A 13,155-nucleotide genomic window follows, 5' to 3' on the forward strand; every position below is an offset into this window, starting at 1 on the left:
TGACTGCACTTCAGAGCCATAGCAAAGATCTGACCTTAAGCCCCTGAGGGCACCTTCCCTGCCCTCCAGATTTAAGGTACCTGAAAGCCCCATAAAGGGGTTAACACTTGAGGGAGAGGAGGATAAGTTAAGTGAAAGGTTAGGTTGGAGTGGGAAGATCCAGGTTAAAAGATAACAGTTAAAGTGAAACCAGTTTTGAAGAAAATTTGATTTAAAATTTTCAGAAGTCCCCCACATTTTTGACTGGTTCTATGTGAGCAGCAATGGCAGCAAAACATTCTGCCAATGATTTGGCCACCAGTGCTTTTGATGTCAATATCAATCTAAAGCTTTCTTTTTTTTTTTTTTTTTTTTACAGTAATTTCTTAGGTTCTTTCCTTTTAGAGAAATCCTTCAAAACATAAACTATTGGTATGGCTGACAGTTGTCCAGGTGATTTACCAAAGAAATCAGTCATTCATCCATTTACAGTGTGGCCACACACCCCAGCTGCTATCCCACTACCATCATAGATAGGGCCCTACCAAATTCAGAGCCCATTTTGGTCAATTTCACTGTCATAGGATTTTTAAAATAGTAATTTTCATGGTTTCAGGTATTTAAATCTAAAATTTCACAGTATTGTTAACTGTGGGGGTCCCAACCCAAAATGGGGTTCGCTATTGTAAGTGGCTCACGGAATTGCCACCCTTACTCTGTGCTGCTGCCTTCAGAGCTGAGCAGCCAGAGGGCAGCTGCTGGCCAGGCACCCAGCTCCAAAGGCAGCACCACCACCAGCAGCAGTGCACGCCATGCCACATTCACTTTTGCGTTGTTGCTGGCAACAGTGCTAACTTCAGAGCTGGACTCCCAGCCAGGAGCCGCAGAGCTTCCTGCACTCAGGGGAGGTTCCTGGAGATGGTGGATGTGACCCAGCCTTGGGAGTGGCCCATGCAGAGGAAGAAGAAGTCTTGTCCCTCCCCAGCCTGTCCAGGACTAACAGCTGGAGCCTGGCGCTTGGGAGCTAATGGGGCCTTGAACTGGCTATGTGTGTGTGGAGTGGGGGTAGGGTGGCGAGGGCACCTCCCTGACCATGGGGCAGTCACCCACTAGCTCACCTGTAAGGCCAGCCCAAAAGGGACAACCCCCCATACCATGCCATCTCACTTCTGCGCTGCTCCTGGCAGTGCCACTGCCTTCAAAGCTGGGCTCCTGACCAGCAGCTGCCGCGCTCTGGCCACCCAACTCTGTGAAATCTGGTCTCCCCTACAATAGCTAGATTTCATAGGGAAGATTAGATTTCATGGTCCGTGATGCATTTTTCACAATCATGAATTTGGAAGGGCCCTAATCATGGAAGCCACTGGCTGCCAGTATTCCTAACACAGGTTGCCACTCTTGGTGGTGGGCATCTTTTTGCCCTCCATTCTGCCAAAGCATAGTGAATTTTACTTACACACACACACACACACACACTCTCTCTCTCTCTCTCTCTCTCTCCCCTAAGTTTCAACAGCTACCCTAGTAGCAACATTGAAACTGTCAGTACCGGCCCCATCCCCGGAGCAACTGCAACTTCTGTAAATTTGTCACTGGGAAGATGATGTACATGAGAGGGAAGCAGAGGCATGGATATCTTCTGTATGCGCTTCTGGGGAGATTTGCCACTCACAGAGGAGATTGGGGAAGCAGATTTCTCCTACCTCTACACTCCTGGGTCCAGCAAGTGTGGAATAGAATTCTTCCTCCGTGGAAGGCTGATGAAATTTATTTATTCAGCTTTGGCAGGCACGCAGATGCCATGCTGATGGGTGCCAGATAAGACAGACATTTCTATTATTTACTCTTCCAAAGTCACTTTCTTATTCTAATAAGAGTACTAAATTATAGTTAAAATGTAAATGCCTGTTATTTTATGTTGTTATAACCTCACCCGAGAAGCTCATTATTACAATACAGAACTTCCTACTCTGTAATGGTTTTGGTAATGTTAATGCACAAGAAACAATATAGGTGAAATAATCCCTTACTATTTTGACCAATAAAATTTAGGAAAGCAACTAAACTGTGCAGCCAGAGTAACTTGATTTCAACACTTTATGTAAAAATCAAAAAAACAAACCAAACCCAGAACACTTGTATTCCCAAACAGGGACAGGCTATCCATTTTATAAATACATAAACAGCATTAAAGAGTAGAATCAAATACTATAATAATTAATCTAAGCTTTATATCACACCCATCATCATTGTATCTGAAGAAAGTGTTGGACTGGAAGGGACATGTAGTTCAATTCTCTGCCCAGATACTAGACCATCCTGACAGGTATTCATCTAACCTCTTCTTAAAAACCTCCAATTCCACAACCTCCCTTGGTAACTTGTTCCAGTGCTTAACTACCCTGACAGTAAGTGTTCTCATGTATAACCTAAGTCACCCTTGCTGCATTTTAAGCCCTTTACTTCTTTGTCCTATCCTCAATGGCTAGGGAGAACAATGCATCACCCTCCTCTTTATAAGTACCTTTTACGAACTTGAAGACTTATGTTCCCCCCAAGTCTTCTCTTCTCCAAACTAAACACACACAATTTTTTCAATCTTTCCTCAGAGGTCATGTTTTCTAGACCTTTCATTATTTTTGTTGCTCTCCCTCTGGACTTTCTCCAATTTATCCCCATCTTTCCTGAAGTGTGGTGCCCAGAACTGGACACAGAACACCAGCTGAGTCCTTAAGAGTGCTGAGTAGAGTGCTGCTAATACATCCCAAAATGATGTTTGCTTTTTTTGCAACAGTGTTACGTTGTTGACTCACATTTAGTTTGTGATCCACTATAACCCCCAGATCCTCTTCTGCAGTATCCTCCCTAGGCAATCATTTACCATTTTGTATGTGTGCAACTGATTATTCCTTCTGAAGTGTAGTACCTTGCATTTGTCCTTATTGAATTTCATCCTATTTATTTCAGACCATTTCTCCAGTTTGTCCAGATCAGTTTGAATTCTAATGCTGTTCTCCAAAATGACTGCAACCCCTCCTAGCTTGGTATTGTCCAAAAACTTTATAAATGTATACATTAAGTCATTATACAAAGCATTTATGAAGATATTGAATAGAACTGGACCAAGAACAGATCCATGCAGGGCCCCACTCAATATCCCCTTCCAGCTTGACTGTGAACTATTGATAACCACTGTCTGAGTTGGTTTTTCCAACCAGTTGTGCATCCACCTTATAGTAGGTTCATCTAGGCTATATTTCTCTAGTTTATTTATGAGATGCTCACGTGACATAATATCAAAAGTTTTACTAAAGTCAAGATTATCACATCTACTGCTCCCCCCCCTATTTACAACACTTGTAACCATGTCAAAGGAAGATATTAGGCTGGTCTGACATGATTTTCTTCTAGATGCTTACAAACTGATTGATAATTTGCTCCATTGTCTTTCTGGGACCAAAGTTAAGATCACTGGTCTATAATTCCCTGGTTGTCCTTATTCCCCTTTTTAATAGCTAGGTACTATATTTGACCTTTTCCAGTCCTCTGGGATCTCTCCTGTCTTCCCCAAATTCTCAAGGATAATTGCCAATGGCTCAGAGATCTCTTCAGCCAATTCCTTAAGTATTCTAAGGCCCTATCCACTTGAAAACTTGTATAAGTAATGTTTGTTCTTTTCCTTTTTTAGCCTCAGATCCTATCACAGTTTCACTCATGTTTCACTATATTAGTCATCCAATCACTGCTAGCCTTTTTGGTGAAAACTGAAACAAAAAAGACTTTTAACACTTTGTCCATTGCTGTATTTTCCATTATTGTCTTTGCCCCCTTATTGTGTAATGGGCTGACCCTGTCCTTGGTTTTCCTCTTGCTTCTTTTGTATTTATAAAATGTTCTTCATGTCTTTAGGAGTCTAATCTTATTTTTTGCCTTGACCTTTCTCATTTGTCCATACAAGCTTGTGTTGTTTTATTTATATTCATAATTTGACCTAGTTTCCACTTTTTGTATGACTCTTTTTTGAATTTCAGGTTTGTTGACGATCTCCTGATTAAGCCAGGGTGAATACCTATAGTATGACTAATGGCTGGATCCACCACGGCTGACAACAAGAGGAGTTTTGCCATTGACTTCAGAGGCATTGTAGAATGATTCTGGCCCTCACATGCTGCTCCAGTAGCATAAAGGGGGTGCAGTGGAGTTGCAAAAGACCCTGGTGAAAATTCTTCCACTGCAGGAGCTGCATAGAACCTATGTATGTAGCCCTAGATCCCCACACCTTGCAGGTCCCACTGAAGTCATACCAGGGAGCAGAGAGGGTGGATTGTGGCAATGGTGTTGTTACTTACTACGGAAATTCTATGCTGCAGGGCATCCACGGGCAGGAAGCTGTTTCAGCCCTGGCAGCAGCCAAGAATCTGGGTGGCACAAAAGTGGATTAAGTGGAGCCACCTTTGGCTCCTGCCCACCTTTCCCTGGGCTGTGTTTTCTGTTATGCTCCTTGGAAGTTCTTTTTGATTAGATAGGTACATTCATATGGGAAGATTGTACAAAGCACCACATTTGAAACCCGGCACACTTTTAACTAACAAATATAAATTAATTATAGGAAAGTGATTTGTATATTCACTACTCCTACACTTCGTTCCAACTGTGTTGAATCTTATTGCTTGTGTTGTAGTAATCTGCACCATTGATGCTGCTAGGCACAAAGCCAATCTCTCTATAGAGCAGTTCACACCATGGCATGTGTTATTGTGATTATAAAATGTTAATTATTCAAAATATTTATATTATTAATCAAATGTTGATTCTCAGAAGTTCAGAGCCATGACTGTATTTGGCACAATTCACTGCTCAGAATTTATAGTCACTAGACTCTTAGGGTATGTCTACACTACGAAATTAGTTCGAATTTATAGAAGCCGGTTTTATTGAAATCGGTTGTATACAGCCGATTGTGTATGTCCACACAATAAAATGCTCTAGGTGCTCTAGTCGGCAGACCTCGTCCACAGTACGAGGCTAGCGTCGACTTCCGGAGCATTGCACTATGGGTAGCTATCCCACAGCTATCCCACAGTTCCCGCAGTCTCTGCCGCCCCTTGGAATTCTGGGTTGAGATCCCAATGCCCGGATGATGCAAAACAGTGTCGCGGGCGGTTCTGGGTACATGTCGTCAGGCCCCTCCCTCCCCCGTCACAGCAACGGCAGACAATAGATTCGCGCCTTTTTATCTGGGTTACCTGGGTTACCTGTGCAGACAACATGGAGCCCGCTCAGCACAGCTGAGCTCACCATCACCATATGTCCTCTGGGTGCCGGCAGACGTGGGACTGCATTGCTACACAGCAGCAGCTGCTAACTGCCTTTTGGCGGTAGACGGTGCAGTAGACTGGTAGCCTTCATCGGCGATCTGGGTGCTGGCAGCCGTGGGGCTTGCCTTTTGGCAGTAAATGGTGTATTATGACTGTTAGCCGGCCTATTACAAGTCGGGTCATCGCACGTTAGCAGAGTCTTCCCTGAGCAGCAGCTCGTGCAATAGGCCTGAAGACCATCGTCATACACCGCCCAGTATTTGCTGCCAAGCACCCAGAAAGATGCCGAGGGCTATCAGTCACGCTGCACCGTCGTCTTAAGATGTAAAAAATAGATTTTCTCTGTATTCATTTGCTTCCCCCTCCCTCCGTCAACAGGGTTTTCAGTTTAATCTTTGGGGGGGACCAGTCTGTGACAGTTGTTTGTGTCTCTCCCTGATGCACAGCCACCGTTCTTTATTTTAATTCCCTGTGCCTGTACGCCATGTCGTCACTCGGCCCCCCTCCCTCCTTCCCCTAGGCCGTCAGATACTACGTTTGCGCCACAGCTCGAGCCGAGAAGCGGTTCGCGCCTTTTCTTTGAATTCTGGGTTGAGATCCCAATGCCCGGATGATGCAAAACAGTGTCGCGGGCGGTTCTGGGTACATGTCGTCAGGCCCCTCCCCCCTCGTCACAGCAACGGCAGACAATAGATTCGCGCCTTTTTACCTGGGTTACCTGTGCAGACAACATACCACGGCAAGCATGGAGCCCGCTCAGCTCAGCTGAGCTCACCGTCACCATATGTCCTCTGGGTGCCGGCAGACGTGGGACTGCATTGCTACACAGCAGCAGCTGCTAACTGCCTTTTGGCGGTAGACGGTGTAGCATGAGTGATAGCCGTGGGGCTGGCAGCCGTAGTGCTGCATTGCACCAGCCCCTTGCAGGCGATGGTATATTATGACTGGTACCCGTCGTCGTCGTACTGGTATGGCTGTCAATCATGGCCACCTGGGCAGACATGCTACTGTTTCGATGATGACGGTTACCAGTCATAATATACTATTTTCTGCCAATTGCCCAATATTGTCTGCTAAGCACCCAGAAGAGGCCGAGGGCGATGCTGGGTGCTGGCGGACGTGGGGCTGGCAGACGTGGGGCTGCATTGCTACACAGCAGCAGCCCCTTGCCTTTTGGCAGATGATGGCATATTATGATTGGTATCCGTCATCGTCATACTGGTATGGCTGTCACTCATGCTGCAGCGTCGGCTGCCACCTTAAGATGTAAAAAATAGATTTGTTCTGTGTTCATTTGCTTCCCCTTCCTCCGTGAAATCAACGGCCTGCTAAGCCCAGGGTTTCCAGTTTAATCTTTGGGGGGACCATTCTGTGTGACAGTTGTTTGTGTTTCTCCCTGTTCCTGTACCTGTACGCCATGTCGTCACTCGGCCCTCCCTCCCTCCCGCCCTCCTTCTCCTGGTCCATCAGATACTACTTTCGCGCCTTTTTTCTGACCAGGCGCCATAGCTAGCACTGGGATCATGGAGCCCGCTCAGATCACCGCGGCAATTATGAGCACTATGAACACCACGCGCATTGTCCTGGAGTACATGCAGAGCCAGAACATGCCAAGGCGAAACCCGGACCAGGCGAGGAGGCGATTGCAGCGCGGCGACGAGAGTGATGAGGAAATTGACATGGCCATAGACCTCTCACAAGGCACAGGCCCCAGCAATGTGGAAATCATGGTGTTACTGGGGCAGGTTGATACTGTGGAACGCCGATTCTGGGCCCGGGAAACAAGCACAGACTGGTGGGACCGCATCGTGCTGCAGGTATGGGACGATTCCCAGTGGCTGCGAAACTTTCGCATGCGTAAGGGCACTTTCATGGAACTTTGTGACTTGCTTTCCCCTGCCCTGAAACGCCAGGATACCAAGATGAGAGCAGCCCTCACAGTTGAGAAGCGAGTGGCAATAGCCCTGTGGAAGCTTGCAACGCCAGACAGCTACCGGTCAGTCGGGAATCAATTTGGAGTGGGCAAATCTACTGTGGGGGCTGCTGTGATCCAATTTGCCAGGGCAATGAAAGACCTGGTGATAGCAAGGGTAGTGACTCTGGGCAACGTGCAGTCAATAGTGGATGGTTTTGCTGAAATGGGATTCCCAAACTGTGGCGGGGCCATAGACGGAACCCATATCCCTATCTTGTCACCGGAGCACCAAGCCACCGACTACATAAACCGCAAGGGGTACTTTTCAATGCTGCTGCAAGCCCTGGTGGATCACAAGGGACGTTTCACCAACATCAACGTGGGATGGCCGGGAAAGGTACATGATGCTCGCGTCTTCAGGAACTCTGCTCTGTTTCGAAAGCTGGAGGAAGGGACTTTCTTCCCGGACCAGAAAGTGACCATTGGGGATGTTGAAATGCCTATCGTGATCCTTGGGGACCCAGCCTACCCCTTAATGCCATGGCTCATGAAGCCATACACAGGCAGCCTGGACAGGAGTCAGGACCTGTTCAACTACAGGCTGAGCAAGTGCCGAATGGTGGTGGAATGTGCATTTGGACGTTTAAAAGCGCGCTGGCGCAGCTTACTGACTCGCTCAGACCTCAGCGAAAAGAATATCCCCATTGTTATTGCTGCTTGCTGTGCGCTCCACAATATCTGTGAGAGTAAGGGGGGAGACATTTATGGCGGGGTGGGAGGTTGAGGCAACTCGCCTGGCCGCTGATTACGCGCAGCCAGACACCAGGGCGGTTAGAGGAGCACAGCAGGGCGCGGTGCGCATCAGAGAAGCTTTGAAAACGAGTTTTGTGACTGGCCAGGCTACTGTGTGAAACTTCTGTTTGTTTCTCCTTGATGAACCCTCCAACCCCCCCCCCCGACCCGGTTCACTCTACTTCCCTGTAAACCAACCACCCCACCCCACCCTCCCCTCCCCTCCCGCTTGCAGAGGCAATAAAGTCATTGTTTTTTCACATTCATGCATTCTTTATTAGTTCCTTACAGAGGTAGGGGGATAATTGCCAAGGTAGCAGGGATGGGTGGGGGAGGAGGGATGGAAAAGGACACACTGCATTTTAAAACTTTAACTCTTATTGAAGCCCAGCCTTCTGATGCTTGGGCGATCATCTGGGGTGGAGTGACTGGGTGGACGGAGGCCCCCCCACCGTGTTCTTGGGCGTCTGGGTGACGAGGCTATGGAACTTGGGGAGGAGGGCTGTTGGTTACACAGGGGCTGTAGCGGCGGTCTCTGCTCCTGCTGCCTTTCCTGCAACTCAACCATACGCTCGAGCATATCACTTTGATGCTCCAGCAGACGGAGCATTGCCTCTTGCCGTCTGTCTGCAAGCTGACGCCACCTATCGTCTTCAGCCCGCCACCTCTCCTCTCGTTCATGTTGGACTTTTCTCATCTCCGACATTGACTGCCTCCACGCATTCTGCTGTGCTCTATCAGCGTGGGAGGACATCTGCAGCTCCGTGAACATCTCGTCCCTCGTCTTACGTTTTCTCTTTCTAATGTTCACGAGCCTCTGCGAAGGAGAAACATTTGCAGCTGGTGGAGGAGAAGGGAGAGGTGGTTAAAAAAGACACATTTTAGGGAACAATGGGTACACTCTTTCATTACAAGGTCGCATATTTCGGCTTGCAGGCAGCCATCGTAGGCCACAGTGTTTTGGCTTATTTAACCTTCTTAACATGCGGGAAAGGTTGCAAACAGCAGCGCATTTCCCATCTCAAGGATGAATTGGGTTGTCCATTTAAAATGGGGTTTCAATGTAAAAGGAGGGGGCTGCAGTTTCCCGGTTAACATGCGGCACAAACACAAGTAAACCACCCCCCCCACACACACACACACACGATTCTCTGGGATGATCACTTCACCCCTCCCCTCCACCGCATGGTTAACAGCGGGGAACATTTCTGTTCAGAAGAGCAGGAACGGGCGCCTCTGAATGTCCCCTTAATAAAATCACCCCATTTCAACCAGGTGACCGTGAATGATATCACTCTCCTGAGGATAACAAAGAGAGACAAGGAATGGATATTGTCTGCATGCCAGCAAACACCGGGACCATACGCTGCCATGCTTTGTTATGCAATGATTCCAGACTACGTGCTACTGGCCTGGCGTGGTAAAGTGTCCTACCATGGCGGACGGGATAAGGCAGCCCTCCCCAGAAACCTTTTGCAAAGGCTTTGGGAGTACATAAAGGAGAGCTTTCTGGAGATGTCCCTGGAGGATTTCCGCTCCATCCCCATACACGTTAACAGACTTTTCCAGTAGATGTACTGGCCGCGATTGCCAGGGCAAATTAATCATTAAACACGCTTGCTTTTAAACCATGTGTAATGTTTACAAATATTTACAAAGGTACACTCACCAGAGGTCTCCTGTGTGCCCTGAGGGTCTTGGGTGAGTTCGGAGGTTACTGGTTCCAGGTCCAGGGTAACAAACAGATCCTGGCTGTTGGGGAAACCGGTTTCTCCGCTTCCTTGCTGCTGTGAGCTACCTACAGTACCTCCATCGTCATCTTCCTCGTTCCCCGAACCGTCTTCCCTGTGTGTTTCTCCAGTGAGAGAGTCATAGCACACGGTTGGGGTAGTGGTGGCTGCACCCCCTAGGATCGCATGCAGCTCCGCGTAGTAGCGGCAAGTTTGCGGCTCTGCCCCGGACCTTCCGTTTGCTTCTCTGGCTTTGTGGTAGGCTTGCCTTAGCTCCTTAATTTTCACGCGGCACTGCTGTGTGTCCCTGTTATGGCCTCGGTCCTTCATGGCCTTGGAGATCTTTTCTAATACTTTTCCATTTCTTTTAGTGCTACGGAGTTCAGCTATCACTGCTTCATCTCCCCATATGGCGAGCAGATCTCGTACCTCCCGTTCGGTCCATGCTGGAGCTCTTTTGCGATCCTGGGAGGACTCCATGACGGTTACCTGTGCTGATGAGCTCTGCGTGGTCACCTGTGCTCTCCACGCTGGGCAAACAGGAAATGAAATTCAAACCTTCGCGGGTCTTTTCCTGTCTACCTGGTCAGTGCATCTGAGTTGAGAGCGCTGTCCAGAGCGGTCACAATGAAGCACTGTGGGATAGCTCCCGGAGGCCAATAACATCGAATTCCGTCCACACTACCCCAATTCCGACCCGCAAAGGCCGGTTTTATCGCTAATCCCCTCGTCGGAGGTGGTGTAAAGAAACCGGTTTAAAGGGCCCTTTAAGTCGAAAGAAAGGGCCTCGTTGTGTGGACGTGTCCAGGCTTAATTCGGTTTAACGCTGCTAAAGTCGACCTAAACCCGTAGTGTAGACCAGGCCTTAGAATTTCTGAGAAAGGAATAGTGCTGATTACTGTCACAGCTATGAATTATCAGCCAGTGAGATCACCATATTTCCTTACCCATTTCATAAAATATTTTAGTTTACCTTCACCAATAACCATGTATATTACCTCAACTAAGAAATAATGCCTAAGAAAAGATATTAACAGTTTTTATTTTGTAATTTTGTTACCCCTACCTTCTCATATCCTCCTTTATGTTCAGATTGATCAATTCCTTAGGAACATGGAAAGAAAGAGTGCTCTCAGACATCTGTTCTCGGATATGCAGCCACTTGTTGTCAGAAGTGGGAAATCTGTATAATTTACAGATTGGGTTTTTTAACACTGTAGAAGAGAAAAAATGATGGCATTGCTTAATTGTGGCTATATGTTTCTGTCAGAAGCAACTACAATTGTTTATTCCACAAATGTAAAATTACTTCTCTGTCCTCCTGTATTTCCAAACTTAAATCCAAAGATAAACGCATTATTCATTAAAAACATAGCACTCAAGGCTGCACAACCCAGTGCGGTAGATAATTACATTCTACCTAGTAAAGTAGGTATCTGGTACATTTATCATTACTGCTGCAGTAAGAATGCAAGCTCAAGCTCTCTGACACATATTCATGAGACAAAAGTAAAAAGCAACTTAACTGATGGATAAATAAACAGTGAAATCTCATGCTAAGAGCGGATAACATTATCTGTAACCATGTGCAAGGTGTGTTATTGAACTCTCAGGCTTCCATACATTTGAAAGTGAAACCATATGGGGCAGATGCAGCACATCCCAAATGATTTAGATATTATGGTATATCTTTCCCTAGCTACACATACATAAAGGTCATTAACACAAACAGGTGTTGCATATGTATTTTAAGAGGAAAATATGCCTCACTGATATGTCACTGCAGTCTAGCACCCTCCAGAACTATATGTAACAGTCTCGGGCTCAATCCTGCAAGAGCACTCTGTCCCTAATCCAGAAAAGGGATTACTCTTGTACTTAAATTCTTTGTCAGCGAGCAAGGTCTCAGCGCCTTGCACGTTTAAGCCTAAGAACAGCAGGTTTTTTCTCTCAGATCTGCTGCATAGTCATATTTTCATCAAAATTGCATAATGATGCTCCATAATGAGCCTGTGCAATTCCTGTGCTCTCCTTATCTCTGACCTTGAGCCCTTTTTCTGTTCTCTACTGATTCTCCAGAAGAAGCACACAGGGGAAACCTAGAAAAGATACCTTTTCTGTTACTTCCTAGATAAGCTTACTGGGAGATAAATGTTTGTCATTAAAACACACATACACATCAGCTGCTTTTTAATTCAGAATGACTTCAGACAGCAACCTGAACCCTCCAACTCTCCATCAAGCTACTGATCTTTTCACATTACTGGTAAAAGCTGCCTTGGACCAGCCTCTCATTGATCCTGACACTCACTATTGTATAATTCAAAGAAATGCATGACCTGTGATCGCTTTGAAGAAACTGTTGCTTTTAAAAGCACATCAACAAGTGGATCTTGCAACCTACATTACAACTCACTACTGTGGGAAGCACTCCCTCCTATTATTGCCTACGTACACCGATTCATGCAGCATGAATATCACAGCTATAATAAACAAAGGCCAAACTATCAATGATTCACAAATGCACTTTAAAAAAAAATCAGACTTGTTATGAAAATAAAAAAAGGACTGAAACGAAAACAATAAAACTAGAGGATCTACATAAATGAGATGATTACTGGTAGGCAAAGTTACAGCCCACTTTATAAAGAGCCAATATTGCACATGCTCATTTTTAACAGCTCTTGATTATTTTCAGGAACTCTCCTATTTCTTTGGTTTTGAAGAAATTCCATGAAATTACTCTTCTTCCATGTAAAACTTAAGACCTCTGAGGTATCAACCTCTTTTTTATTGATAATAAATTTACTTCTAAACTAAAATATTTAATATTAACAAAGAATAATTTAAAAAAGCAAACATAATAATCCCTTAATGATGTTTAGCAGAGATGAACAGCAGCATTTTTTGTCTATAGATCTCAAAGTACCTACACAAAAGTGATCAGGCATTGTTGTTTTAATTTTACAGATGAAGGAAACAGACATGGAGGTTAAATGACTTGTCTAAGGTCACAAAGTATTTTTTCTAGTGCCTTATCCATTGCGATAGACTTCTGGGATTCAGAAGCATATATTCAAAATATCACTTGGTTCAAACACTATGAAACATTTCCTATTTTTTCTCTTTTGTTGTGACTAAGTTAATGGAAGATGTTTTATTGACAGCACTGAAGTCCTGTCTTAATCCACAGCAGTGTAAGATACCCCAATGTTCCTTAACCAAGACATTGGAGTGACAAGCTTCAGACTTGAAAGGATAATTCAATATGTATAGCTGATTCTGTTTTTGGCCCATGAGCAGAGAGCTGCCAACATGTGTCAACTCTAGTGCTTACTGTAATGTAGGAATCTGTTCACTATGAGTAGATTTCAGATGCTAACCTAGACATGAAAAGCTCTATACCATATTAGCTTTATGG

At 45.7% G+C, this 13,155-nt stretch overlaps 1 protein-coding gene across 3 annotated transcripts in view; it reads right to left on the reverse strand.

The window, feature by feature from the left end:
* Positions 1–13,155, reverse strand: part of INPP4B (inositol polyphosphate-4-phosphatase type II B) — a 301,350-nt gene that overhangs the window by 160,034 nt on the left and 128,161 nt on the right. For all 3 annotated transcript variants that reach the window (XM_034771368.1, XM_034771367.1, XM_034771370.1), the window contains one exon: positions 10,801–10,948. In XM_034771368.1, coding sequence (XP_034627259.1) covers positions 10,801–10,948 — 148 coding nt within the window. The remainder of the gene's footprint in view (positions 1–10,800; positions 10,949–13,155) is intronic.

The sequence above is a fragment of the Trachemys scripta genome, chromosome 5 (assembly GCF_013100865.1).
Source record: "Trachemys scripta elegans isolate TJP31775 chromosome 5, CAS_Tse_1.0, whole genome shotgun sequence".
NCBI classification, from domain to species: domain Eukaryota; kingdom Metazoa; phylum Chordata; order Testudines; family Emydidae; genus Trachemys; species Trachemys scripta.